Source organism: Dichomitus squalens, assembly GCF_000275845.1.
Source record: "Dichomitus squalens LYAD-421 SS1 unplaced genomic scaffold DICSQscaffold_69, whole genome shotgun sequence".
NCBI lineage: Eukaryota > Fungi > Basidiomycota > Agaricomycetes > Polyporales > Polyporaceae > Dichomitus > Dichomitus squalens.
The window spans coordinates 84,266-106,912 of record NW_006766951.1 but is presented as its reverse complement, the minus strand read 5'-3'; the positions used below and the strand labels follow the sequence as shown (position 1 = coordinate 106,912).

Sequence of the window (22,647 nt, the reverse complement as noted above, 5' to 3'; positions counted from 1 at the left end):
GGGCCGCACGGAGTGCGGATATCGTTACTACTAATCATGGATTCGGGTTGGACATGGAGTACGCTATAGCGCAATGTATTGTAGATGGCTCATATCGTGATACTTCAAGTCGTTGACTTTCTTGTGTCAAACATGGTAGTCGCAGCGCATGCGCACTGGTCTTGTCGGGATGAGGCAGGTCCAGCATCTGTTGGTTGTATCCGTTCATTCTCTTGCAGACTCGGACTGCTCTGCTATATTGCAGTTGCTTATGTTTCGTGTACATCCCAACACTCGGAGGCTACGATGTTTGGGCACATCATGTTGATTGCCTCTCCACGGACATGGATAGCTAAAATGTATGCCAATGCAATCGCTGGCCGGTATCTCGATATGGATATGCCGGGTGTGTTCGTGATATAGGGAGACGATATCCCGTCTCCGAGTTGATCCCAGATTGACTCAGACTCGGACCTTGCGCATATTAGGGCAATGCGTACCTCTGTTGACTGGGTTCTTCTCACCATCTGGATTGTTCGTGTGCGTCCTGGAAACTTGTGGCTAAGCTACTTTGCTAGTATAGGCTCCGGCCATTCGACCTTTCCTCCTCTCGTCTTTTGGCAGATCGTCAACAAATGGTTGAAGGCTCCATACAGCATTTACACGGATAGTATCCCAGTCCCTAGTGGTGGCCATGCCAATCACAGCATCTGTATCCAATACTCGGAAATATACAACGCATACGATGTAGTATTCAAATTGCTTGGGAGCGATGGGGTCGCCCATGACTTCCGATGTGGCGGCAGAGATTTCCTTCTCTCCCCCCCTCGAGACTGAGATGGGTCACTAATTGCCCTCCGGGCGATTTGTCCCAGAGGAACAGAGAGCGCAGGGTCGGCAGATGATTGTCTTGGGCGTAGGATCCGTGCTTCTTGCATCTGCCATGTCTGACTGTTCGTCCTTCAGAATTTCTTCTGGACGGCCATGACTAAGATGGTTGCTCCTCCCCATGACGGCGACAAGCAGGTTGGGACGTCCTAATCAGTCAACAACCGGAGTTATCCCAGTCTTCCAAGCAGATAGCAGTCATGTCTCGGCCCCCAGCATCTCTGCAACAATTCGAATGAGCAACGAGCGAACATTTCCTGAGATCCACGCAAAGACGCACCGGGACCGTGAAGCAGAAGTGCCCCTATTGAGACTAAGGAGGATGCAGCCATCACTGAACTGTATGGATGCACTCGATCACATCCGCACGCCGACGGACGGTATCCCATTCCATTATCGCATAAATATACATCTTGCGCGCGCGGGCGCGTCACCGCGAACCGCCTCATACACATCTGCCCCGTCGCACACGCGCGCTCAGTTCTTTTTCTTCTTTGCCTTCTCCCGCTCTGCGCGCGCTTTCTCCTTCTCCGCCTTCTCCTTCTCCTTAGCTGCTTCTTCCTTCGCGATCTCGTGCGCCTTGTCGTTCAGACCCAGCCGGTTGCGCGCGATCTCGAACACGTAGAACTACAGGGAAAGGTGGCCCGGACACGTAAGCGTTCCGTCTTCACAAACGCGAGCACTCCCAACCCCCCGCGCCGCCTCGCCGGGACATCCAAACAGAGAGGATGAGATACTTGAAGAACAGGACGAACCTGTATTCGCGTAACGAAGATGGTGTTCGTCTCGCTATATTCCTGGCGCGCGTCTGTGCGGATGAGGGAGCCGAAGTTATAGTCCTTGACCTTTTTCTCGTATCTGCCATCCGCAGTGCGCACGCGCAATGTTAGCTGCCGACGCACGGGTTGCGAGAGCAATGTAAACGTAAGGAAAGGCTCACGAAGCGATGAAGTCCCGCCAGCGCTTCTTGCTCGACTCGCTTTTCATCCAGTCCTCGTCGAGCTTGATCAGCTTCTCGTAGTCGTTCTCCGAGAGCTCGGGGAACTCCTTTATTGCGTGCTCGAATATCTCATCGTCGATCCTGCAAGAGCATCACAAGTCCGGTCGTAAGCGGAACGTGTGCAGGGGGAGAAGACGGCTGCGTGAGATTCGCGTAGGGACCGTCCGCGGACGACGTACTTCGTGAGCTTGAGGTCGCGGGGTGCGACCTTCTCGAGCAAGTTCCAGTACGTCTACGGGGCAAGCTTTCGGTCAGTATAACGGCGAGGACCGGCGAGCGTACCGAACACGTACCTGAGCGTGTTCAACGGCCTTCACGGCGAATCTTCAGGGCAAGCAGTGCGACGCATCAAGCTCAGCTGCGCGATCTCCAAGAAGCACACGAACGCCTCCTACTCACTGTTTCTCGATCTGGGGAGTAACAGCGTTATGGGAATGCACGGTTACTACGGCGAGCACTAGCTTGCGCAGGCAGTGGAGAAGGCGCATACCTCGACGAGATTCTGCGCGTTGTTCGGATCGAAGCGTCCAGCCATACCGGTGTAGTGTCGTCAAGAGTGTGAGCGAGTGTAAGCACAGAGTAGGAACGAAGAGTAAACGAGGGAAGGATGAGCTGGCAAGGAACGGCGGTGTGGCCTGTTGAATAAGGAGTGTGCGACCGGAGCCGCTCGTACAATTGCCCCGCGCGAAGGGAATCATGATGGAGTCAGATGATCGTCTCTTCCGTGGTCGCCGTCCCCTTCTGCAACGGAGCTGGGAAACCTTCTTGTCTGCGGGGCAACGTCGGCGACAGTGCAAGGAGGAATGCTATAGATACAGTGCAGGGTACTAGGTACGATATGATAGTGTCCATATTAAGCGATTCAACTAGCGTCAAGATGCCGCGGCTCCCGCTTTGCTGCCCCCGACCTCAATCCCGAACCTCTTCAGCTTTTCGTAGTACTTTTGCACGCGGCTTGCTACTTGTCGCGCTGTCCGACGCCCGTTCATCGCTTTCGAGATCTTCGCCCACCTGTCGCACAACACACACCGTCAGCCACGCCGCCCACGGGAAACCGTACATCAGCGGCTCCACGTACCGGTTCTTTTCGCCCTCGGGGATCTCCTCCAACAAGCGTTCTAGCAGGTGCTGCTCGGAAACGGACCACGCTTGCTTGTACGTTTCTGACTTCGCCTTGCCGTTCTTGTCAGCTGGCGGCTCGGTGGCGGGATGCTCCTCTGAGTCCTCCTCGGTATTGGCCTTGGTCTTGGCCTGTGCCCTCCCTTTTGACTTAGCCTTCGCCTTCGCCTTCGCCTTAACCGTCGCCACGTTCTTGGCGTTCTCATGCGCCTTCCGAGTTGGGCGCCGCTCCCGAGTCAACGCCTCCCGCTCGACAGAAGCGGACGGCGGGAGGGACGCCACGCTCGTCGCAGGGGTATCCACAGTCAAAGGTACGACCTCCGAGGTCGAGCCGGGGACCGATCGCGCGCTCTCGTCCTCGGCCATCGAGATGTCGACCTCCGCACTCTCGTCCTCCTGGTCCCGCCGGATGAACACCCCAGCGACGGGCTTCCGCAGCCCGAGGCCTGAGAACGCCGCGCCATTGCCCCCCAGAGCGTCCCCTTCGATCCGCCGCTTCTTGAGCTCACGGATCTTCTCGCGCTCACGGGCGCGGCAGAGCTCCTCCGGGTCGACCTCCTCGTCTGAGGATATACATGCGAGTTCATCAGGGAGGCGAAAGGCAGTGAGGACAGGGTCGATGATAGAAAGGCGGTTGCTAGCGACGAACTGGCGCAAGGCGGAGGGGGAGGAGAGCTGGGTCTTCGGAGGGACGTTGCGCGCGGCGTAGGCTTCGCGCGCAGTGGTCGCCATGGTCTTGAAAGGCGCGGCGTCAGCTCCGCCAAAGAGCGACCAGTCGAGCTCAGCGGGAAGCGGGGGCATAGCGTCGAGCTGCTCGCTCAATTTGAAAGAGGGCTCGTCGAGCTGGAAACATGATGTTGGCGACGTCGAATGCTGGAGACGGACGGACGGACGGATGGATGGATGACGCACCATCCCTGCGAGCTTTTCAACACTGAGAGCGGCATCGTTCGCTACATCCGCGCGAAGAGCTCGGAGCCCCTCTATGTCGGCGTATGTACGTTCGAGCAGCGTCTTGTGAGTCTGTATGAAGTTTTCCAGCGCCTCCAGGCTGTCCTTGCGTCAGTCACAACATTCAAGAGGTTCAGCAGTAGACGGCAACATACGTTTGGGCGCGCTTTTGTTCCATCGTATTGAGGACATGAAGGGTGCGTGGTGTTGAACGAGATCAAGGATGAGGAAAGGAAGAAAAGAGCACTCGACTGAGTAGTTGAAAACGGGAGGCAGGAGAGATTAGATAGACGCCCAGAAGAGAGATGCGGTTTGCAACCCGTGTCTCACGATACCAACTTTGAAGCCAATGACACTATATACGAATATACTCCAAGAAATCGCCGCGGAGCACTCTCTGAGCCTGGCCACTTCGTCTTGAGTCGGTCAAAATGAACGCTTCGTCCGTCGAGCCTGGGCACCACATCGGCTTATATTTGATCTCGCCTGATGCGCTGCCGTGTCGTGCAACGGACCTGCACTGACCCGTAGTTTCCCCAAAGTGTATCATTGACCTCTACAGGAACAACAGAAGTCATTGCATATACCATAGCCATGACGTTTGACCAATGATTCTTCTTGCGTGGCTTTATGTATGAATGGCGATCAAGCACCATGGCACAACGGGATCGGGCCTATTGGCTCCATCTCGAAAGTTACTATGGCCCGCGAAAGAGACTCGACCACACCACGTGCAATTCTCCTCTCCCACTACATATTTACGCCATAGTCCGGTAGCGCGGTCGTGTCAATCTCGTCAATGTGATAATCCCACTCGTCTCCTACAACTCCATGATTGTCCAAAGTCCCCCCAGCTAGGCGAACACCACCATCCACTGCCTGCCTATGTCTCCGTGTAACAACAGGCCGCCGCGTATCCTCACGTTGTTGGCCATCAGCAAATGGATCTCCTTGACCAGTAGAGAGTAGCGGGAGAGGATTTGACTGCCGGACGTTTCTGCGGGAGCTCGAAGATGGTGTCCGAGAGCGCGGACCCTGTATACGAGATCTGTTGATTGTGAAGGCAGACGGCGGCGCGCGGGGGTCTTGCATCAAGCCATCGATCGGGTGAAGTGGGGTGGTAGGGTACGAAGGAAGGTCGGGGAATGAGTGATCCGTATGATATGAAGGTGGGATCGTAGACGAGGATATCGACATGGTGTCCGCGTAGTCGGAGGGGGCAGGTGTAGCTGACACAGGACTTGCTCGCGGAGAGTGTATCCGCGACACAATACTAGGTGCATCGTCGTCATCAAACTGTCTGGATGCATCTACTGCTCGCTGTGGAACTCAAAGTACTCACCGTATGACTGAAGGAGATTGTTGTCCTTCAGAGGGAGGTTCGACAAGTTGCGCCGTATCAATGTCATTACGGTGTGAGGCGAGGACAAGGGAACTATCCGCAGGACCTGATGGAGTATCGGTGGTCGTATACACGGTGGTCATAGTTGAACGCCGCTCAGGAGAAATCCCATTGACAGCGCGAAAGTCTAGGGCTAGATCATCGCTGGTTGTGGGGTGTGATACTTGGTAGCGATTTGGGACCAGTGCTAGGTCGACTCTCAAAGGAGAGGAGGGAGGCGAAGTTGGTGGTTGACTGTTCTCGAGCACTCGTAGAGAGCCTGTCGGTACCTTCGATAGCAAGGGTGCCCCCGGAGAGGTGTCCGGAGTAGATAGCACTGACACCCTCCTCTCTGTAGTTGCGTACTGCATCTCACGTTTGTCAATACTGGCGTCTCCCGATCGCAGCTGAGAAATCATACACACCAGTGGAGGCTGGGATCCCTCATTGAGCCGCGATAGACGTCGAAACCTGTAAATGTCCCAGAACCATGCGGCCATGAACAGCAGCCATATGACCCCTTGAGATGAAGCAAGGTTAAAACAACAGATTAGATCGGATTGTGAGGTATACCCATTATCGGCACGAGAATCAACGTGACGGGGTCAAACACAGGCATTGCCATCAGTGCCTGCGCGAGGGAGCGGGAGGCGCAAGCTGTAAGGATTGAGAGTTAGGGGGGCGCACCTGCTGTGGCTGCAACGTACTTATACTGCAGTCTTGCCAACGGCTTGAGAGACAACGTGCGAGTGGAAGAACTGTCAATGCGGCTTCTATGATGATAAAGTATTTCGATGACGTCGGGCGGCGATGATATAACCACGCGAGTAATGTGCGTGTACGTTCGTTTGAGCTGGCTACATGAGTTATTCAAAGTCGAGAAACAGGACGATGCGTTTTAGATCGAGTACACACTGAGCCACGAGGTCATTTAGGCTGGCAAGAGCCAGAGGTAGAGAGCCGCATCCCGTACACTGACGGGGGCTGCGGGAACGGATTGCGCGATGAACCTTGCTTGAAAGTTCATCAGTACCGCAAAGAGTGAGCATGGCTGGATGCTCTTACCGCGGTTGATCCAGGATACAGCAATCACACAACAATACTTCCCTCTTGACATCTGATAGCTGCTTTGTACTAGAAGAATCCCCGGGTATACAGAGCTCGATAATGTTCAGGCTGTTGGATGTATAGGTAGTCAGCGATGCACTGCAGACTGCCAACAATGATCAGCTCACAAAGAATAGGTTGTCTAAACTCCAATCAAACTTGTAGTCAGGAACACGAGCATCGCATCAACCCTCCTGCCTTAGTCGTGTTTGGCAAACGACCTCAGAATGAAGAAGGGTCACGCCTAATGTATCAGCGAACTGTTGAAGTGCAAGACCGTATCAACTCACCGCAAGTCTTCTTGTCATCTCGCAAATAGGTGCCCACGGTGGAAACATCTTGCGGTGAACTCGGTAGATGAGTGTACACGCAACTCAGCATTGTGAACCATTAGATGAGTATAACTACAGCTATTACATGACCATACACACGCGTAACGCATGCTCTAAGCGGAGGAGCGAATAAGCCAATTTCCCATTGTTGCGAATCACCAAGTCCTCTCCCAGTCCCTAGCAGTCTCTAGCGGCGCTTCCCAACAACCTTGACGAAAGCGGCCTTGACAACGGCCGCGGCCTTCTCGCAGTCCTTCCGTGACAGCGCGGCAGTAACCGCCAGCCGCACGCTGGGCCGCACTTCGATCAGCTCCTGTCCGCGCAGACGCTTTGCGCGCGTGATCAGCACGCCCTGCGCGAGCGCCTCGTCGACGACCTCCTGCAGGAGCCTCTCCTCAAGCTCTACGTTGAACTGCGGTGGGTCGCGCGGCTTGACTAAAAGTGGGTTCGACCGCGACGACTTGCTGCTCGAGGAGGGAGTCGCCGTCATCGCGGAGGGTACCTGGAGAGTGGGCCAGCGGATCTGGAGGTGAATGACGGCGCTGGCGGGGTGCGAGGGGATGTGAATACAGTCGACACGGTCGAGAATCGCGCGGACTGCGCGGACGTTCTCTTGGAGCGTTGTGAGGATCGAGGGGCTGTTGCGAAGTACGTTAATGCCCTCGGAGGCAGCAACGGTGAGCAGGGCTGGCATTGAAGCGGAGAACACGAATGAGGTTCCGTTGATACGCTGAAACCTCCAGGTCAGTTTTCAGAATACCAGAACCAGCGATTGTAGTACCTGGTGATTCACGACAACGTGAGAACCTGCGCAGAAGCCACCGCAGGAAGAGAGACCCGTAGCCATGGAGCCGACAAGCATATCAACCTCGGACGCCTGCAAAGGAAACGAAGGGCGATAAGCACATAGTTTTCGAGAGTTATGTACGCAACGGTCATACCGGGACGTTGTAGAGCTCCGTTAAGCCACGACCAGTGCGACCAACACTGCCGAACGAAAGGGTCTCGTCCAAAATGAGGCGGTACTTGTACTTCTTCTTCAATTCAACCTATGGTCGCGTCGTGAGCATATGGCAAAAGATCAGACTCCGTGTATTGCACTTACAAGCTTAGGTAAGTCAGACATAGCACCGTCGTGATCGAAGATACCCTCCGTCACGATGAAGCGACGAGTAAGCGGGGACTTGCGTTTCTGCCTCTCCTTCTCTACACTCTCGAGGACGTGCTCGAGACTCTCCATATCGTTATGGTCATACCAGCGGATCGTGCAGCGGGAGATCTGGAGACCTTTCTGGATAGCGAAGTTTACGCCACGGTCGGCGACGATGATATCACCACGCTTGCAGAACGCCGGGATAACAGAGGAAATCGTTGCAAACGCCTGCGAGTAGATGATTGACGCCTCAGTGCCTAGGAAGTCGGCGATGTCCTTCTCCAATTGGATATGCACGTCTAGAACGCGGCACCATCAACACTCTGGACGTTTTGCTCTACATATCACTAAAACGCATCCGGCTTGAACTTGTACTGCGGCGACCGTGCACAGGAACATTTGCAATTCTGCCAGCACAGCACCGGTGGAGGAGTATGAGCGAAGAGGTAGTGAGACTCACCTTGGGTACCGTAGAATCCAGGGGGACCGCAGCTGCCCAGGCCAAACCGCTTCAACGTGTCAAGAGCAGCGACCTTGATTTCCTCGTTGCCGGCGAGCCCAGTGAAGTTATAGCTAGCCAGGTTGGTGACAATCTTTCCGGACGCTAGTTTAGGCTTGGGACCGTTGGGGCCGACAATGACAGGCACAGACGCGAGCTCGGCTTGCTCGTGGGCAGAGAGGGGCTGAGCCAGAGGCTCTGGGGTCCACTCATCCACAAGCTCATCGATTTCCTGAGAAAGACAGTTATAGGTATCGAAACGAAGAGGATAGCGGACGAATGCCACGCACCTTCTCGTCGAACTGAATGAAGTGCTTTGCGGACTGGTCACCACGCGTACGGGATTGCAGAAGGGTCCGGATAGCGAAGATGATCAGGATGGCTTCGAGCAGAGTGCGGCCAGGGTCGTTCTGGTGCGATGACTTGACATAGCGCGCGACGACAGCGGAACCGGGGATCTTGAAGAAATTGGTCTCTAAGGTAGTATACGACCTCGAGAGGAAGGTGAAAAGCAACTCGAGGCTTTGCGAGGAGTTGCTCATCGTGTCCGCGTCGTGATTCGTGGCCGGGGTCGTAGTCGTGGTCGGGGAGGAAGAGAGGCAGGTGTGAAGCGACCCAGTTTGCCGAGTTCACGCGAACCCGCAAGGCGCTTGTTCCAACACCGACCTCCTCAACGTCCGCGACGGCGAGCTGAGCCTCGTGCTCGCCGAAGCAGCACCCATGGCCTCGCCTTCCCACAGAAGCTCGACGTCCATGTCGACCACCAACCTTGTTCCACCTGGATCTGTTCCCCAGCAGCAACGGCGTCTGTCACTTCCGCCTCCTCCGTCCCCGCTCAACCTGGTGAGAACAGATACTATCTAGCCACAGTTGAGAGATTCATGACGTGCTGATTGCCGTATATGCCAGCCGGAACCAGTATACGGAAACAGGAGACCACCTTCGCCCTTGCGAAACGGGTTCGCTATCGATCCCCACACCGGCGAGGTCAGCGACGCCTCCTCCGCACATCAGTCCGAGGATTCGAACAACGATCGCCAGTGGGGTCTCCGTTCGACATCGCCCTCGCCATCAGTTGGCCAGTTCGCTGCGAATATTGCTCAGCGCGTGGGCTCTCTGATGAGCAACATGAGTTCACGATCGCCTGGACTTCCGACTGACGAGGAGCTCGAGGCGGAGGCGGAGAGGGAACGCGAGCGCAGCAGGCGAGAGGCGGAACGCATCCTTGCTAGGGAAGCAGAAGAGAGGGAGAGACGGACCGTGGAGGAGCGCGTCATGGCCATGCTGCAACAAGGCAATACCGACGAGTCCCTCCGCCCGCCACCTTCGCGATCGCAGACTATGCCTGCAACCCCTCCTTCCCCGTCATCGTCGCAGAAAGAGAGCAATTGGTGGACCGTGGCCAAACAGAAACTTACCCCGACTAAGGAACCTCTCACGCCGGCTCAGCAGATCATCCAAGAAACCAAACAGCGCGACAAAGAGATCGAGAAAGGGAAGAAGAAACAAGAACGGAAGAAGAGCAAGGATTGGCCAACTACTCCTGAAAGCAAGTTTGAAGACCCCGCTTTCGCCAAGCTCGGACTCTCTGCGTCTCCTGGTCGAGCTGTATCTGCAGTGCCGTCTTCCCCCTCTCCCATGCCTCGTGGTATTGTCAGTATTCCCCCAAGCCTCGCCCCTTCCCCCATGAGAGGCACTGAGTCGGAGGCCGAAGGCGCATCTCCATCTCGGGCACCTCAGCCGATATATGCGCAGTTCAACGCCCAGGGTGCGCTCGATGTTCCTGGTACTCTTCTAACGATTACCAAGCGTTTCGAGAAGCTCGAAAAGTGGACCGTGAGCCACGTCCGCGCCCTCGAAGAGCGCATGGATGATGTGGAGCGCTGGCTCGTCGAGAAGGAGCGCGAGAAGGAAGAGTCTCACACTGACGGCAACACGGGCATTGGAGATAGCGCTTTGAGCGACCTCAGGGAGGAAATGGCAGAGCTCCAGGGCCGCATCGGAGAACTAGGCCGCGAGATGGCGAAGATGGTCACTGCGCCAGGGAACCTCACCTCTGGTCCCTCGCGTAGTCCCGCGGCGCTTGGCAGAGCCCCGTCCACCAGCTCGTCTATCGCCATCCACTCGATTCCCAGAAACGTCACCAGCCCCCCTCGCGCAACCCCTCCCAGAGCGGCGGGGACGACCAGCCCGAACACTACCACCCCAGTGCCTTCCAACCGTTCCTCCCGCACTCGCCTCCCGTACCCAACAGGTGACTACGCCTCTCCCACCGACTCAGCCATATTTTCCCCGACAAATTCTCCTCCTGCCTCGCTCACCTCCGCGACCCGCTCGCGCCACATGTCCATCGCTGGCCTGCCCTCCCAAGAAGGTAGCGGGACGTTCTCAGCCAGCGTATCTCCCTCCGGGCTCCCTAACGGCAACGGCAAGCGCGTAGAGGACAGCGCGAGCCCCAACAACGCGCTCCCGACCCCCAATCCGCCTGCCTGGCGGCCATCCAGCGCGAGCCCCACGCCGCGGAAACGCTACACTGTCGCGCTAGGCCAGCAGATCATGCCGCGCGAGCGCAGCGACCGCGAAGAGGCCGCCGCCTCCGCCCACCCTCGCCCCACCACGCCGCAGTCGCGCGACGTCGGCACCGCGTACTTCTCCACGTCGCCCCTGTCCACGTCCTCCGCGCTCGACGACCCCCTTTCGAGCAGCCAGAGCGCGGACGAGTCCGACGGCGGCTTTGGGGACGAGACGATCGGCAAGTCCTCCGGGCGCCACGTGAGCGGCACGCTCGCCCCGCCCTCACACGCGGCCTCCCCGTCGTCCTCCCCGAACGGCGACGCCAAGGCGCGACGCGCGCGGCCGCAGTCGATGTACGCCCCGCTGGGCTCGCAGGCGATCTCCGCCCCGTCCCCCATCACCCCGCTGAACATCCGTCTGCGGTCGCGCTCGACGGACCGCTTCGGGCTCGGGCTGTCGGACGCGAGCAACGGGGCGCCCATCCCGCCCGTGACGCCGACGTCGGGCAAGTTCGTGGACCCGCTGGTCGCGAGGAGGCAGGCGAAGCTGGAGGCGCAGCTGAACGCGGGCCCGCCGCCGCCGAAGGCGCTTGTGGGGAAGAAGAAGGTGCCTGTGGGCGAGCTCGTCGCGTTCTTCGACCAGGAGAAGGCGTGATGCATCCCTCGCACGGCGCCGGCCCTGATCGGACGGCGTGCTCTTGAAATCGTGGGCTTCATCCCACATGGACAAGGTATGATGCTAAGACGAATCGTGAGCGAAGAATGCTTGATTGTGCTATCCTGCGGAGACGACGCGCGCGAAGTCTTGTGGCCGTTTTGGGGGTGAGATATACGCTGTTGTTCCTTGTGTATTTGCTATGATCTAGGTCTCTCTGACATGCTCAAGTTACCCATTTGCTTCATTGAATGTGTTCATGCATCTCTCTTGATCTCGCTGACTGCTTTGATGTCACGACCCCAGTACGACATTTAATGATTTATGCTATTCCAACTTATTCCTTGATTCAGAGGACAGCGGAAGTTTTGCCGTGGTGTTGAGAGCTATTGCGGTCTCCTGAAAACGGAAGGTGGCGATGTGGTGCATTACTGATTGGGCCTAACACTACATGAAGATGAAGAAAGACTAGTTATCCACAACTGTAATGTATGCAACTGAAGGAAAGGTCTACGTCTGAAAGCTCAGCGAGAGACGTCTAACGCGACTAATACAACCACTCACAGACGTCCAAGTTCTAGGCGGAGCTCTCGGAGCTCTGACGCGCATCGAGGATCTCCATCACATCTAACACCATCCGCCACGCGATATTCAACGCCTCCCATGCCTTGTCGTCGACCATCCCGAGCGCACACATGTTCTGGTAAGTCCCGAACACGTTCTTCGCAAGCCGTAAGACGGTAGGCATGTCCTTGTATTCCGCCGCGATGTTGTGGACCATCGTCCAGTAACACTCGTCGCCCACCTTCCCGTCCTCGGGCATGGGCTTCGAGTTCGCCGCGCACGGCAGCAAGTGCGCGATGAACACACACTTGAGGTGCGTGTACACGAACATCATGAGCACGAAGAACTTGGGCGGGTACGGCAGCGGGACCTGCACTATCGGCAAGCGCAGGCACCACGCCGGCTGCGTCGTGTCCGTCGCCCGCCGGAAGCTCTTCAAGGGCCTGGTCTCTGCGGGGGGCATCGGGGGCAGGCGCGAGCAGTGTGCGGCCCAGATCGCGGAGTGCGTGGGGTAGAGCAGGACCGGTCGCCGGCACCTGAAGCCAGTCCTCACTTGGCGCCAGACGGGGTCTCTGACCAGCCAGCCCGGCATTCGGAGATACACACCAAAGACGTGGGTGGCACTGGACACGAGCCCGAGGTCCTTCATGAGGACGTTGTACATCCCCAGGCCGTTGAGCGCAGGCTTCGGCGGGTCCACGTACAGCTTCTGGTAGAGCCCTAAAGGCCTGTGGGTTGTGCACGGTGAATCGGGTGCGGCGCGACGACGCGGACGACAAGCTCACTTGTATCCCATGAAGTACCAGCCATCCCTGACGTCTGCGGGGGGGACCCCTGCGTAGCCCGGCTGCGCGATGGCGATCCGCGCGGGGTCGATCTTGGGCATCTCAGGCTTTACGAATGACTTCGGGAGACTCCGCCAGCGCTTGGGGTGTACCAAAGGCGTTGGAGGGAGCGGCTCAATAGGCTTCTGATGGGGATAGGGATGCAGAGAGAGCGCATCCTCGCCCATGTGCGAGCCCAGTCGGGAAAGGACGGCTGTAGGGACGGCCTTACGCGCGCACCGCTTCGCGGATTGGAAGATGATACGAGGCAGCCAGGTCCTGTCGACCTTCCCAGGCGCTTCATGGGAACGACGCTTCCAGATGCTAGGATGGTACCTGACCATTCTGGGGACGGCTGAGAGGCGCAGGGAGCGAGCCTGGGGCAAGAATGGGTGTCGCAAGAGCTGCGAGGGCGAGGGGGTGTAGAGACGGCCACAGGAGGCTGGTCCAGGATTTATACCAAACGGAGAGCATGGCGAGGGACTTATGAGTGGATTGTTGGGCTGAGGTTTGGAGGGGCGGATAAAGCAAGACCAAGACGAGTTTCTAGCGCAGGCGGATTGCAAGATGCCTTTCTCAGCAACTGTCCTCCTCCGGCCAAAGGCGGGCCTACCGCAACAAACACGCCCAAACAGTCGCCCACACCCATGCCCTGCCCGAATCGCTCCTTTGACCGCCGGCCCAGAAAACAACGCAAGACCTTTGTGCTGCAAACCCCTCCACTGTTTTCAAGCCCAGCGGCTCCGCGCGATGGCACAGAGAAGGTTGCCATGGGCATAAGCCAGGGACGCGTCGATGTTCATTGATGGTGAGCCGATAACTCACTTTCCGACGTTCTTCTGCATCGGTCGAATAATAGCGGACAGCCTTGGACTTGCATAGCGGACGATCATCTGTGGGAACTTGGATTGGAACAACTCCAAAGTGCTGCATGATCTCCGCATGGTGAGCGGCACTGAGTGCACGGCAGGAACATCATACACCATCTTCAGTCATGTGTGGCGAGAGGCGACGTCACGCACTATCTAGGGAGTGCGCGAGATCGTCCCTTGCCGCCCCATGTTTGATTTGAAAAGTCGAAGAGGACATCGGATAACCCAGCAGAGAGCTTCGATACGAGAAGGGCGGCTTGAAACGAGCCCCCTTCCCCACTGGGAACGTATGATCTCTCTCTCACCTTGGCTGTCATGATCTGACTCACAGGCGTTCTGGAACTTACCTTCCGTTTCCCTGTACAAAGGAGGTGCCATGGAGATGTGCCACCGGAGCACTTCGCCGGCGAAATGCATGGCTGAGGTTATCGTGTCGGCTTGCAATGATATACCGTTGGAGTGGTCTGAGTCCAAGGGCGAGACTGCGAGACTGTGAGTGCGTCGAGAGTCCTCATCACAGTCTTACCCAGTGCGGGGATGTGGCGAATGCAACATGCAAGCAGATGAACTATGGGGGCTCCCGAAAGGCGCGGGCCTGAACTAGTAGTCTTGCGTTGAGCCACTGCGATATGCGAGGTCGGCGCTAATCGACGCTCTAGACCCAGGTCAAAGCGCAGAGAGGCGGTAGTTCCCAGACCGAATGAATGCTATGTTCTCATTTGTCCTCCTTACAGGTTTCTATGCTCGTATAGAACAAAGACACGCTCTATGCGTGTGGGACAGCGTCGGCGTAGTAGGAAGCAGTCTGCTTTCTGCATCTAAGACAGAGACGAGGAGTGTGCTGCGTCTCGAATTTGTACACCTAATTGATCAGACATCCTCACCGTTGAGTTCAGCGATATCGCAGTTCTCCGAATATGAAACACTCCGATCATTCGCGTACGCACGATGACATGACATCCCTAATCGTCCCCATGTCCAACAAGCACAGAGCTCCTACTCATAGTCCCTAGCAAAGCCAATCCCCTCGCTCGACTAACCCCGCAACTTAGTTGCAGTTGGCGACAACACCCTCTCCAGCGGCCCCCGCGACCTTCAACTCCGAAGTAGCCTTCTGCAGCAAGGAACTGACGGTCGCGTCGGTTCTATTCATAAGTACCAAAGGGTGCCACGCTACCGTCAGTGCATCCGTATACAATATCCTGGCATAGGCGCAGGCGACGCAGCACAACAACCAAGACCGCAGATACTCACGACGTAAGGCCGGAGAGGGTGCTGTTCGCCGAGAGCAGCGCAGACTTGACCTGGTCGCGCGCCGACGCGGGCGCGGTCTGTCCGGTGAACAGCGCCTTGGCGATGGTCCCGATCGCCTGCTGCGCGTCAGTGACGTCGCTCTGGACGCTCTGGACGCCCGCAGCGGTGGCGGGGTCGCTGTGATGAGTAGAGCACGCGCGTCGACGTCAGTCCTCGGCTGGGATGGGTGGCGGATGACGGCTCACCTGGAGGCCGAGCTCGCGAGTTCCGAGAGGGTGCCCTGCATTGTGGCGAGAGCGCCGACGATGGTGAGGCGGTCGGCGTTGCACTGCAGGTCGCCGATCTGGCGGGCCGAGAGCTCCTTCACCGGCGCTGAGGGCAAAACGTCAAGAGGGATGAGCGTGGTGTGGGGGGTCGTTGTTGGACAGCTCACCTGCATGGACCAAGGAGCTCGCGAAGAGACCGAGGAAGGCGAAGAGGAAGACGATGGCGCGGGACATCATGGTGGAAAGTGCTGAACTTGAGCTATGTATAATGACAAAAGAGAAGGATTCAGGAGGACTACGGCTGCACAGCAACGATGAAGGGGACTAGTGTTTCGCAGCACCGGGCTGGAGAAGAAGGCGAGAGACGAATGTAGATGGAGGGATGGGGTTTTCCGGCCTGCAACGCCTGCTCTCTTATACCTAGCAGTCTCGAGAGACGTCTACCAAGGAATTTGGCTCCAAATACTGTCGTCGACGGACAGACATAGCGTTTCCATCGGAACATGCCTTCCAGACATGAGGAAGCCTGCGGGAATGGAACCACGGTAAGTATAACGCAGTAGAGGATCAAGAATATTGGACAAACCGTGGCTCTCTTTCCTACGGGCACAGGTTCATGGACGTCCCCGGTGGCATCGAAGTAGAGGAATAGTCTGGGGACGTCACGGCCCGACAGATCCATGAACCCCGCAAGGTTTGACAGCTGCCGTACTATCACGGTTACCGTCAGGGAGCTGGAACACGAAGGGCCCATGCCTCCGCTAGTCTATGTGACCTAGGTCGACTGATAGCTCTGGATTCAGTTTCATACATACCCGGACAGTCCCATAAATTGCATACCCGTGGTTCATATCGGATACTAGCTGCCAGTGGGGGACTCGGCGAACGCACGCCACGGGAACGAGACAGAAGTTACCAAGTTCCGATGTCCGGCTTTCGTGTATGCCAGCGTTACAGCAACGTTCACGTTGCCAAGCCTGAGGGTTAGTCTGAAGGCTGCACCAGGAATGGAGTCGTGGACGTGGCTACTCCGAGTCCGTAGAGTTTGCCAGCTAGCATCTGCATTCCAACGGTTAGATGACCTATGCTCATGGTCATAGAAGTGATGAGCTCACAAACGTATTGCATCATGACCTTGTTCAAGTTATGGCATGCCAAAGTACAAGCATCGATCGGCCGTTGAGAGCAGAGATTGACTACTTATCTCGTCAGAGTCTCACGGTCCTCGAATGCGGTGCTTCGGCGACACCGAGAGGTATGCCTATATATGGAAGGAACCTATTGCGACGCCATCAAAGCTGCGCCTCGCATTTCGATTGGAGAATTGCTCCCATCCTGGTTGTCTGTTGCTCTCCGATTTCTGAGGCTGTCCGAAATTTCGGGGATGTCGGTGGAGAAGCCTTTCACGGTTGAATTGAATAGTCCATCTGCCGTCTGTCTCGCGAAGACGAAGCAGAGCGTGAGCGAACGCCGGAGTCTACCAATCTATCATGTCTGAGCGCTGCTATAGCTCATATGAGACCGGCCCCGTGCTCTCGTATGAATGGGAGAAGCAATGTCGTATTGTCAGTTTCTTATCAGGGCGTCGCTAGCCTTCTCACGTCGATCACCATGCCATCCTCCGACCTTGGCAGAAATGATCTCGTGCAGGGGGAGACTCAGCGGCATCTTGTCAAGCTCCTTGCTACCGCATTCTTCGAGCTGAGGGGCGATTTCCTATAGCGAGGTAGCCTGAATTCCGAGCCCGTACGCAGCCTCTATCGCTAGCGCCGAAAGACGTGCTTTATGCTCTGAAATGATTCGCAAGTCGAGACCAAGGGCGCGGGAGCAGACTATGTATGTTGAAGATAACAATCAGAGCGCTCAGAGTGTTTGAAGGATTTTGGTATATTCCTCGATAGTCGTAGAGAACCCAAGCGCATCAGGAGATTATTATGGGCCACACGCCTCCAGGGCGCGGGAAGTTTTCGTTCACCTAGCCCGGAACCCCCTCTACTGCTTCTTCACCGGCACGAAAAACTTCAGCCCCCCATCCCGACCACCAACGACGCGCACCTGCTCGATCGTGTCCACGACGAAGTGCGTGCCGCAGTCCTCGATCTGCGACCGCTCGTGGCTCTTGCACACGGCGATGAACGTCGCCCCAGAAGCGACCCCAGCGCGGATGCCGGACGGCGAGTCGTCGAAGACGACACACGCGCCGTGTCGCACCCGAGCTCCTGCGCAGCGAGGAGGAACGGGTCGGGCGCGGGCTTCCCGGCCTTGAGACGCTTGTCGTCCGCGGTGACGGTCACCTTGGGCGGGGTGATGCCGACGCGCGTCATGCAGCCGTACGCCGCGGCGAAGGTGAGGGGCGGTGTGTCAACAGCGTTTCGCGGATGGAACATTGCGATGGGGCGGGAGGGCTTACCGTTGGTCTTTGCGCCCGAGGTGGCAATGGCGTATCGACCCTCAGGCCTCAGGGATCGTGTCCATGAGCGTCTTCACGCCGGGGAGGATACGCGCCGAGCGGTCAACGGCGGCGGTCTCGACCTGCCACGCCTCGAATATGTGCTTCCGCTAGAGCCCCCATCCTCCAATCGATCATGGGCTCCGGGATCCCCGTGATCTCCTCATCCTCGTACGTCGCGCCCTCAGCCGTGATGAGCGCAAGGCGGTTGGTGACGCAACGGACAAGGGACGGGAGGTCGGTGTAGCCCGCAGGGGAGGGCGAGCACGAACGCGGCGACGCGACCCTGGAGCCCGACGAGCTGGTGCCCGAAGACGAGGACGAGGACGCGAGGGAAGGGGTCGCGGCTCTAGAAAAAAGTGGTGAAACCTCGCGGGAGCCGGGTCCGTGCTTGGTGAACGCTTCCGCGAAGAAGAGGATCGACTCCTCGAACGCCTGGACCTTGGCGTCCATCTCGTGCACCTTGATGTGCGACTTGAACTGGGCGAGGTTGTCCACGGCGCGCTTGCCGTGGGTGGCAGCGATGACGTAGACCGGGTCCTGCCCGAGGTTGTTGGCAACCTTGCCCCATGCAGCCTCTACGGCGGCGATGGAGTCGGTGAGGGTCCCGTCCTATGGCAAAGGTGAGTAAGTACAAATCCATGAGGAGCAGAAAGGAAGGAAGATACCATACAAAGAGAACGGCGTCGGCGAAGAAGGTGGTCTGCTTGTTGTAAGACAATTGTATATGTGTGATGCTTGGAGATATGATGAGATGTGAATGTTTGGTGAGGACTTCGCCACGAAAACGCGTCCCTTAATACCTGTAGGAGGGGGGACGGCGTATATCGGACTTGAAAAACGTTCGCGAAACGTCTGATCAATACTACTGTGCGTCTTAGATCCAATGTACGGTCACGGTTGTATGGGCTTCACGCTATGAGCTGCGATCCAACTGTCCAGAGCCGGCCGTGTAGAAGGTGTGCGGGAAGGCCACTCTGCCCGTGGATGTTCTACAACTTCAGAACCAGCCGTCATGCTTGACATTAAGTCGGTAGGGAGGGTCGACATCTGCAGAAGGGTTCGGTAATAGGTAGCAGGAGTTGCCGAGTTCTAGCCCAAAATGGCACCAAGGAGGTCTCTTGGGATAGCAAGCGAAGTGGGAGGTAGAGGTTATGGCCGTGTCCATGTAGTCCAGCATGACTTGAGATTGTCCCGCGGCCCCGGCAGATCTCACTCCATGCGCACGCAAGACGGGGCACGATCCGAGCTGTTGAGCGATTTCGTCGCGCATAGAGTCATCATGGCGGTACGAGATGCCGACAGACGTAAGATGAGAGAACCAAGCTGTGAGCCCTACATAGACGTCGACGACGGAGTGGAAGGACAACGACCTCGAGTACCAACGATACAGAGATCATCTACAGCGTAGCAGAGGCTGGTGAAGGTGGAAATTCGTGGTCCGGCACAAACCCCTCGCCGACGGTCTTGGTCGAGACTGCGTACGGGCTCCCGAGCTGACGTCCAAAAGGAGTCGAGTCGGACGGGGACGCCGGTGTCAAGAATTGACAGCTAGCACGTGATACGGCGCTAGTAATACAGGCTGCGTACAGTCCACGAAAGCAGGCCAAGTACGGGCCTCGCTCCACTAAATGGCCACTCAGTTCAGAGCGTGCGTAGGCAAGGAGCCTACTTACTTACAGACGGGATACACTTTGTGAGTTGCAACCGCTACATGTGACCGTGCTGACGTGCCGTGCGCACCTCGAGCATCGCCTTGGCTGATACTAGGTGCGTACGCAACCATCGTTAAGGCGAGTGCGCAAGTGGCGACTTCTCCAACGGGCAGCACGAGGTTGAAATCCATCAGTGGAATATCTCTCTCGCTTAATGAGGCCAACTGAGGTGATCCTCATGGATTATCAAGTCCAGCGCAGCACCTACCGCGAGGGAGTTGCTGAGATCGGCTGTACCGTTGGCTGTCGATTCTGATCTTGTGCTGCCACCAGCGCGAGGGTCTCCATGACGAATGTGGTCAGAATTGCTCATCTTGCCTGCGCATCCACTGAGCCATCCAAAGTACTTTTAAGGGATATGGAACATGACTTTAATCCTCGTCCCTCCCCGACTTCGTTACGCATCATCTCCTTCTCCTTCATTCGCGGCCTGGTGCTGTCCTCCTTGTGTTCTGTCTCTCCTTGCAGTGCAAGTCCTTGTCACGTCCAACTCCTCACGACTTCCCCTTCTACCATTCAATACGCCTACTTGTCAAGATGATGTCTCGCGTCGTTGTTCTCCTCTTCGCCTTCCTCTCGCTCTTCGCGAGCTCGCAGATTTACGCTGGTAAGCCATTCGAATGACAGGCTTGGTGCCGAGTGAAACAAAGGCTCACCCAACATCTCTCGTCCTTCCCAGCCCCCACCCGCGAGATCGTCGCGCGCCAAGTCGGTGATCTGACCTGCAACTTCGACCGCCTGAGCATCGTCGCGGGCCTCGCAACCCTTCAAGGCACCCTCAAGAAGCTCTCCGGCCAGGTCACCAAGTGCGTCTCGCCTCGCCAGCCGTACCCGCCCACACTGATATTGATTACATCCATATCCAACAGCGACACCACCGCTGCCGCTGGTCTCCAGACGGTCACCGACGCGGTGTCGGGCGCAGAAGGCGCCATCGGCGTCATCGCCAAGGCGCTCCTGACCGGGCAGGCCGCGCCTGCGGATGCGCGGACGCAAGTGCAGGCCAACCTGACCGCCGCGCAGACTGCGCTCGCTGCGATAAACTCGTGCGTTTCCTCGCTCTCGGGCGTGTCTGGGAGGACTGCCGCGCTAATCCGCATCTGATCTGCAGGACGGACTCTACGATTTCGGCTAACCTCGACAAGGCCACGACCCAGCTCGCGAACGCGGCGCTTGCGGGGCAGGGTGTTGTCGCGAACTGCAAGTAAGCTTGAGCTGGGCCGAGGAGAGGGTTCGCAGTTGTCGGTTGGCTTTGGGCGGAGTGGACGTGTTTCGCCACGGGACTCGTGCCGACGGAACACTTGTGGACTTTCAATTCTTACCAGTGTATTACCCTTCGTGGCAATAGGAAGTGGTATCCGCATCCTTGACTGTGCGACTGTGTTTCGGTCTCCGTCGTCGCTTGTGTCCACCCCCAAGGCCCGAGGAATTGAGGTCGTATGACTGGGATTATCAGGGATTATGCTCGTGAGCCTAGCCGCGATTGCGAGATTTTGAGTCTTCTACACATCGTCCGCCTTGCCACTCCATTGATTCGCCTTGTCTTGCCCTTTCTCGATCTCCACCATCGCCTCTCGAGACCAGGCACATCAGAGTCGCCCAGTATGTGAACGCTAGTATGCAGTAGAGCAGCTCCACTTATTACCGTGGCAATCAACCCAGTGGACGGTGCTACATCGGAAGAATCCTTTGACCAGCAGGCTTGCTGTCTGTGCAGGCGCGAGGGAGGGAAGCTACAAGCTTTCCGGAAACTGCGGCGTGGGAGGTTAAGGAGCTGCGTATCACGAGCAGAAGCGGGCACAAGGCTATGTGGTAAGGGGGCTCTCGAGTCGGCCCGGGCTCGTTGTTCTAGGGGTCCGTCTCCAACACGAAGCTGATGCAATGCTTTCAGCAAGTCGCTTCTGCTCCTCTCCGTGCAGCAAAGGGCGGAGTTTGTAATGTTTACGGGTGTTGCCTGATTCACACAAGTCCAAAGTACACTGAACCAATCTCTAGATTGAGAGGGCGTATACTATGGTGGACGTGGTGAAAGGCTGAGAAGCCTTCGCCACGTCGCGCGGATCCAGATGGATCAGCGCCGATCACCATGACGATCCAGATGTAGATACAAGATGTAGATTAACTACGTAGATAAGATAAGATAATGAACGATCCGTTACAGAGTTACTAGCCGATCATGCTCAACAGAGGGATCATTTGTGCATTGCTCTCGTGTGGTACATGCACCGCGTGAAGCGCCAGATTACGGTGGCAGGGAACATGCAGGGAATTTGCGTATTCCACGCATATTACCCACGGATTCCCCAGTAAATTCCCCCTTGATGGGAATCTGCTGGGAACATGCACATCCTCTCCAGATTCCCTCAACATCCCCAACCGCTGCTGCAGATTTCAATTGCAAGGGGGACTTGCCTGCCCAAAATCACTTATCCGACCGCGATGACGTCGTCGCATGGTCCGATATCGACCTGCCATTGTATCTATTCACATCTTGACTTCGTACTTCTTGCATCCCCTCTGTATGCCTATCTCCCCCTTAAGTGGTACGTACTGACCATTGACTCTCGGATGACAGCTGATGTGTCAATATGCAGTTGTTCTCTCATACGGGCATATGTTGATTAGGGCAATAGTACGTCTCTAGTGTTGCGTGTGAAGTAGTATAAGTCTGATGACATCTAGCAGGTTGTCCCACATTCATCGATCATCATCGATCAAGACTGTGAGTATCCAGATTCAACATTACAGTGCACTGCTAATCCTGTTCAAGCAGAACTCGATTACCGACATGGTGAGTGCATATATGCACATATCTTCAGTATTGCGCGTGCCATCTCAGCTGTGTCATGTCCAATTGTAAGTAGGTGTCACTGCGCTGGCGGCTATGGGTACGAGTTGATTGGGTTAGGGTTGATTGGGCCGGTCTGTATGATATATAGAGAAGTCTGGACGTAGCGTAGAAGAGTTGCCGTTTGAATATATTCATTTCGATCTAATTCGTTCTGGCTGCCAATATCGGGAGGAATACTAGGTGCCAAGCCGGGCACCAAGAATGGATATGAATAATAAGCTACAAAGTCGTATATCCTATTTGATCCCATGTTACACAGGGTACGGAATGTCTAA

General features: G+C 56.6%; 9 protein-coding genes across 9 annotated transcripts; 2 read left to right on the top strand and 7 right to left on the bottom strand.

Annotated features, from left to right (window-relative positions):
• Positions 1 to 1,219: 1,219 nt before the first annotated feature.
• Positions 1,220 to 2,515, bottom strand: DICSQDRAFT_183663 (uncharacterized protein). Its single transcript, XM_007370504.1, has 7 exons — positions 2,358 to 2,515; positions 2,267 to 2,277; positions 2,161 to 2,191; positions 2,047 to 2,099; positions 1,808 to 1,948; positions 1,623 to 1,725; positions 1,220 to 1,494 (listed from the first exon to the last, which is right to left on the bottom strand). Exons 1-7 carry the CDS (start codon positions 2,400 to 2,402, stop codon positions 1,345 to 1,347), a joined length of 534 nt encoding a protein of 177 aa, XP_007370566.1. The 5' UTR covers positions 2,403 to 2,515; the 3' UTR covers positions 1,220 to 1,344.
• A 125-nt stretch (positions 2,516 to 2,640) lies between these two features.
• Positions 2,641 to 4,115, bottom strand: DICSQDRAFT_183662 (uncharacterized protein; the record flags this gene model as incomplete). Its single annotated transcript, XM_007370503.1, has 4 exons — positions 2,641 to 2,878; positions 2,946 to 3,829; positions 3,899 to 4,037; positions 4,093 to 4,115. The coding sequence occupies 4 exons, from the start codon at positions 4,113 to 4,115 to the stop codon at positions 2,740 to 2,742; spliced, it is 1,185 nt and encodes a 394-aa protein (XP_007370565.1). The 3' UTR covers positions 2,641 to 2,739.
• Positions 4,116 to 6,793: 2,678 nt separating this feature from the next.
• On the bottom strand, positions 6,794 to 8,990 carry DICSQDRAFT_141043 (serine palmitoyltransferase). Its single transcript, XM_007370502.1, has 6 exons — positions 8,700 to 8,990; positions 8,371 to 8,641; positions 7,863 to 8,209; positions 7,699 to 7,806; positions 7,539 to 7,634; positions 6,794 to 7,487 (listed from the first exon to the last, which is right to left on the bottom strand). Exons 1-6 carry the CDS (start codon positions 8,949 to 8,951, stop codon positions 6,945 to 6,947), a joined length of 1,617 nt encoding a protein of 538 aa, XP_007370564.1. The 5' UTR covers positions 8,952 to 8,990; the 3' UTR covers positions 6,794 to 6,944.
• Positions 8,991 to 9,077: 87 nt separating this feature from the next.
• On the top strand, positions 9,078 to 11,914 carry DICSQDRAFT_141042 (uncharacterized protein). The gene is made up of 2 exons (XM_007370501.1): positions 9,078 to 9,252; positions 9,319 to 11,914. Exons 1-2 carry the CDS (start codon positions 9,163 to 9,165, stop codon positions 11,575 to 11,577), a joined length of 2,349 nt encoding a protein of 782 aa, XP_007370563.1. The 5' UTR covers positions 9,078 to 9,162; the 3' UTR covers positions 11,578 to 11,914.
• A 41-nt stretch (positions 11,915 to 11,955) lies between these two features.
• Positions 11,956 to 13,343, bottom strand: DICSQDRAFT_183659 (uncharacterized protein). The gene is made up of 3 exons (XM_007370500.1): positions 12,927 to 13,343; positions 12,142 to 12,869; positions 11,956 to 12,087 (listed from the first exon to the last, which is right to left on the bottom strand). Exons 1-2 carry the CDS (start codon positions 13,307 to 13,309, stop codon positions 12,155 to 12,157), a joined length of 1,098 nt encoding a protein of 365 aa, XP_007370562.1. The 5' UTR covers positions 13,310 to 13,343; the 3' UTR covers positions 11,956 to 12,087; positions 12,142 to 12,154.
• A 1,542-nt stretch (positions 13,344 to 14,885) lies between these two features.
• DICSQDRAFT_174649 (uncharacterized protein) lies at positions 14,886 to 15,591 on the bottom strand (the record flags this gene model as incomplete). Its single annotated transcript, XM_007370499.1, has 4 exons — positions 14,886 to 14,982; positions 15,092 to 15,268; positions 15,337 to 15,463; positions 15,525 to 15,591. The coding sequence occupies 4 exons, from the start codon at positions 15,589 to 15,591 to the stop codon at positions 14,886 to 14,888; spliced, it is 468 nt and encodes a 155-aa protein (XP_007370561.1).
• Positions 15,592 to 17,349: 1,758 nt separating this feature from the next.
• Positions 17,350 to 17,765, bottom strand: DICSQDRAFT_183658 (uncharacterized protein; the record flags this gene model as incomplete). Its single annotated transcript, XM_007370498.1, has 2 exons — positions 17,553 to 17,765; positions 17,350 to 17,475 (listed from the first exon to the last, which is right to left on the bottom strand). Exons 1-2 carry the CDS (start codon positions 17,742 to 17,744, stop codon positions 17,350 to 17,352), a joined length of 318 nt encoding a protein of 105 aa, XP_007370560.1. The 5' UTR covers positions 17,745 to 17,765.
• Positions 17,766 to 17,869: 104 nt separating this feature from the next.
• On the bottom strand, positions 17,870 to 19,834 carry DICSQDRAFT_174647 (uncharacterized protein; the record flags this gene model as incomplete). Its single annotated transcript, XM_007370497.1, has 2 exons — positions 17,870 to 18,418; positions 19,730 to 19,834. The coding sequence occupies 2 exons, from the start codon at positions 19,832 to 19,834 to the stop codon at positions 17,870 to 17,872; spliced, it is 654 nt and encodes a 217-aa protein (XP_007370559.1).
• A 227-nt stretch (positions 19,835 to 20,061) lies between these two features.
• On the top strand, positions 20,062 to 20,729 carry DICSQDRAFT_174646 (uncharacterized protein; the record flags this gene model as incomplete). Its single annotated transcript, XM_007370496.1, has 4 exons — positions 20,062 to 20,128; positions 20,201 to 20,327; positions 20,391 to 20,567; positions 20,633 to 20,729. The coding sequence occupies 4 exons, from the start codon at positions 20,062 to 20,064 to the stop codon at positions 20,727 to 20,729; spliced, it is 468 nt and encodes a 155-aa protein (XP_007370558.1).
• Between the last annotated feature and the right edge of the window lie 1,918 nt (positions 20,730 to 22,647).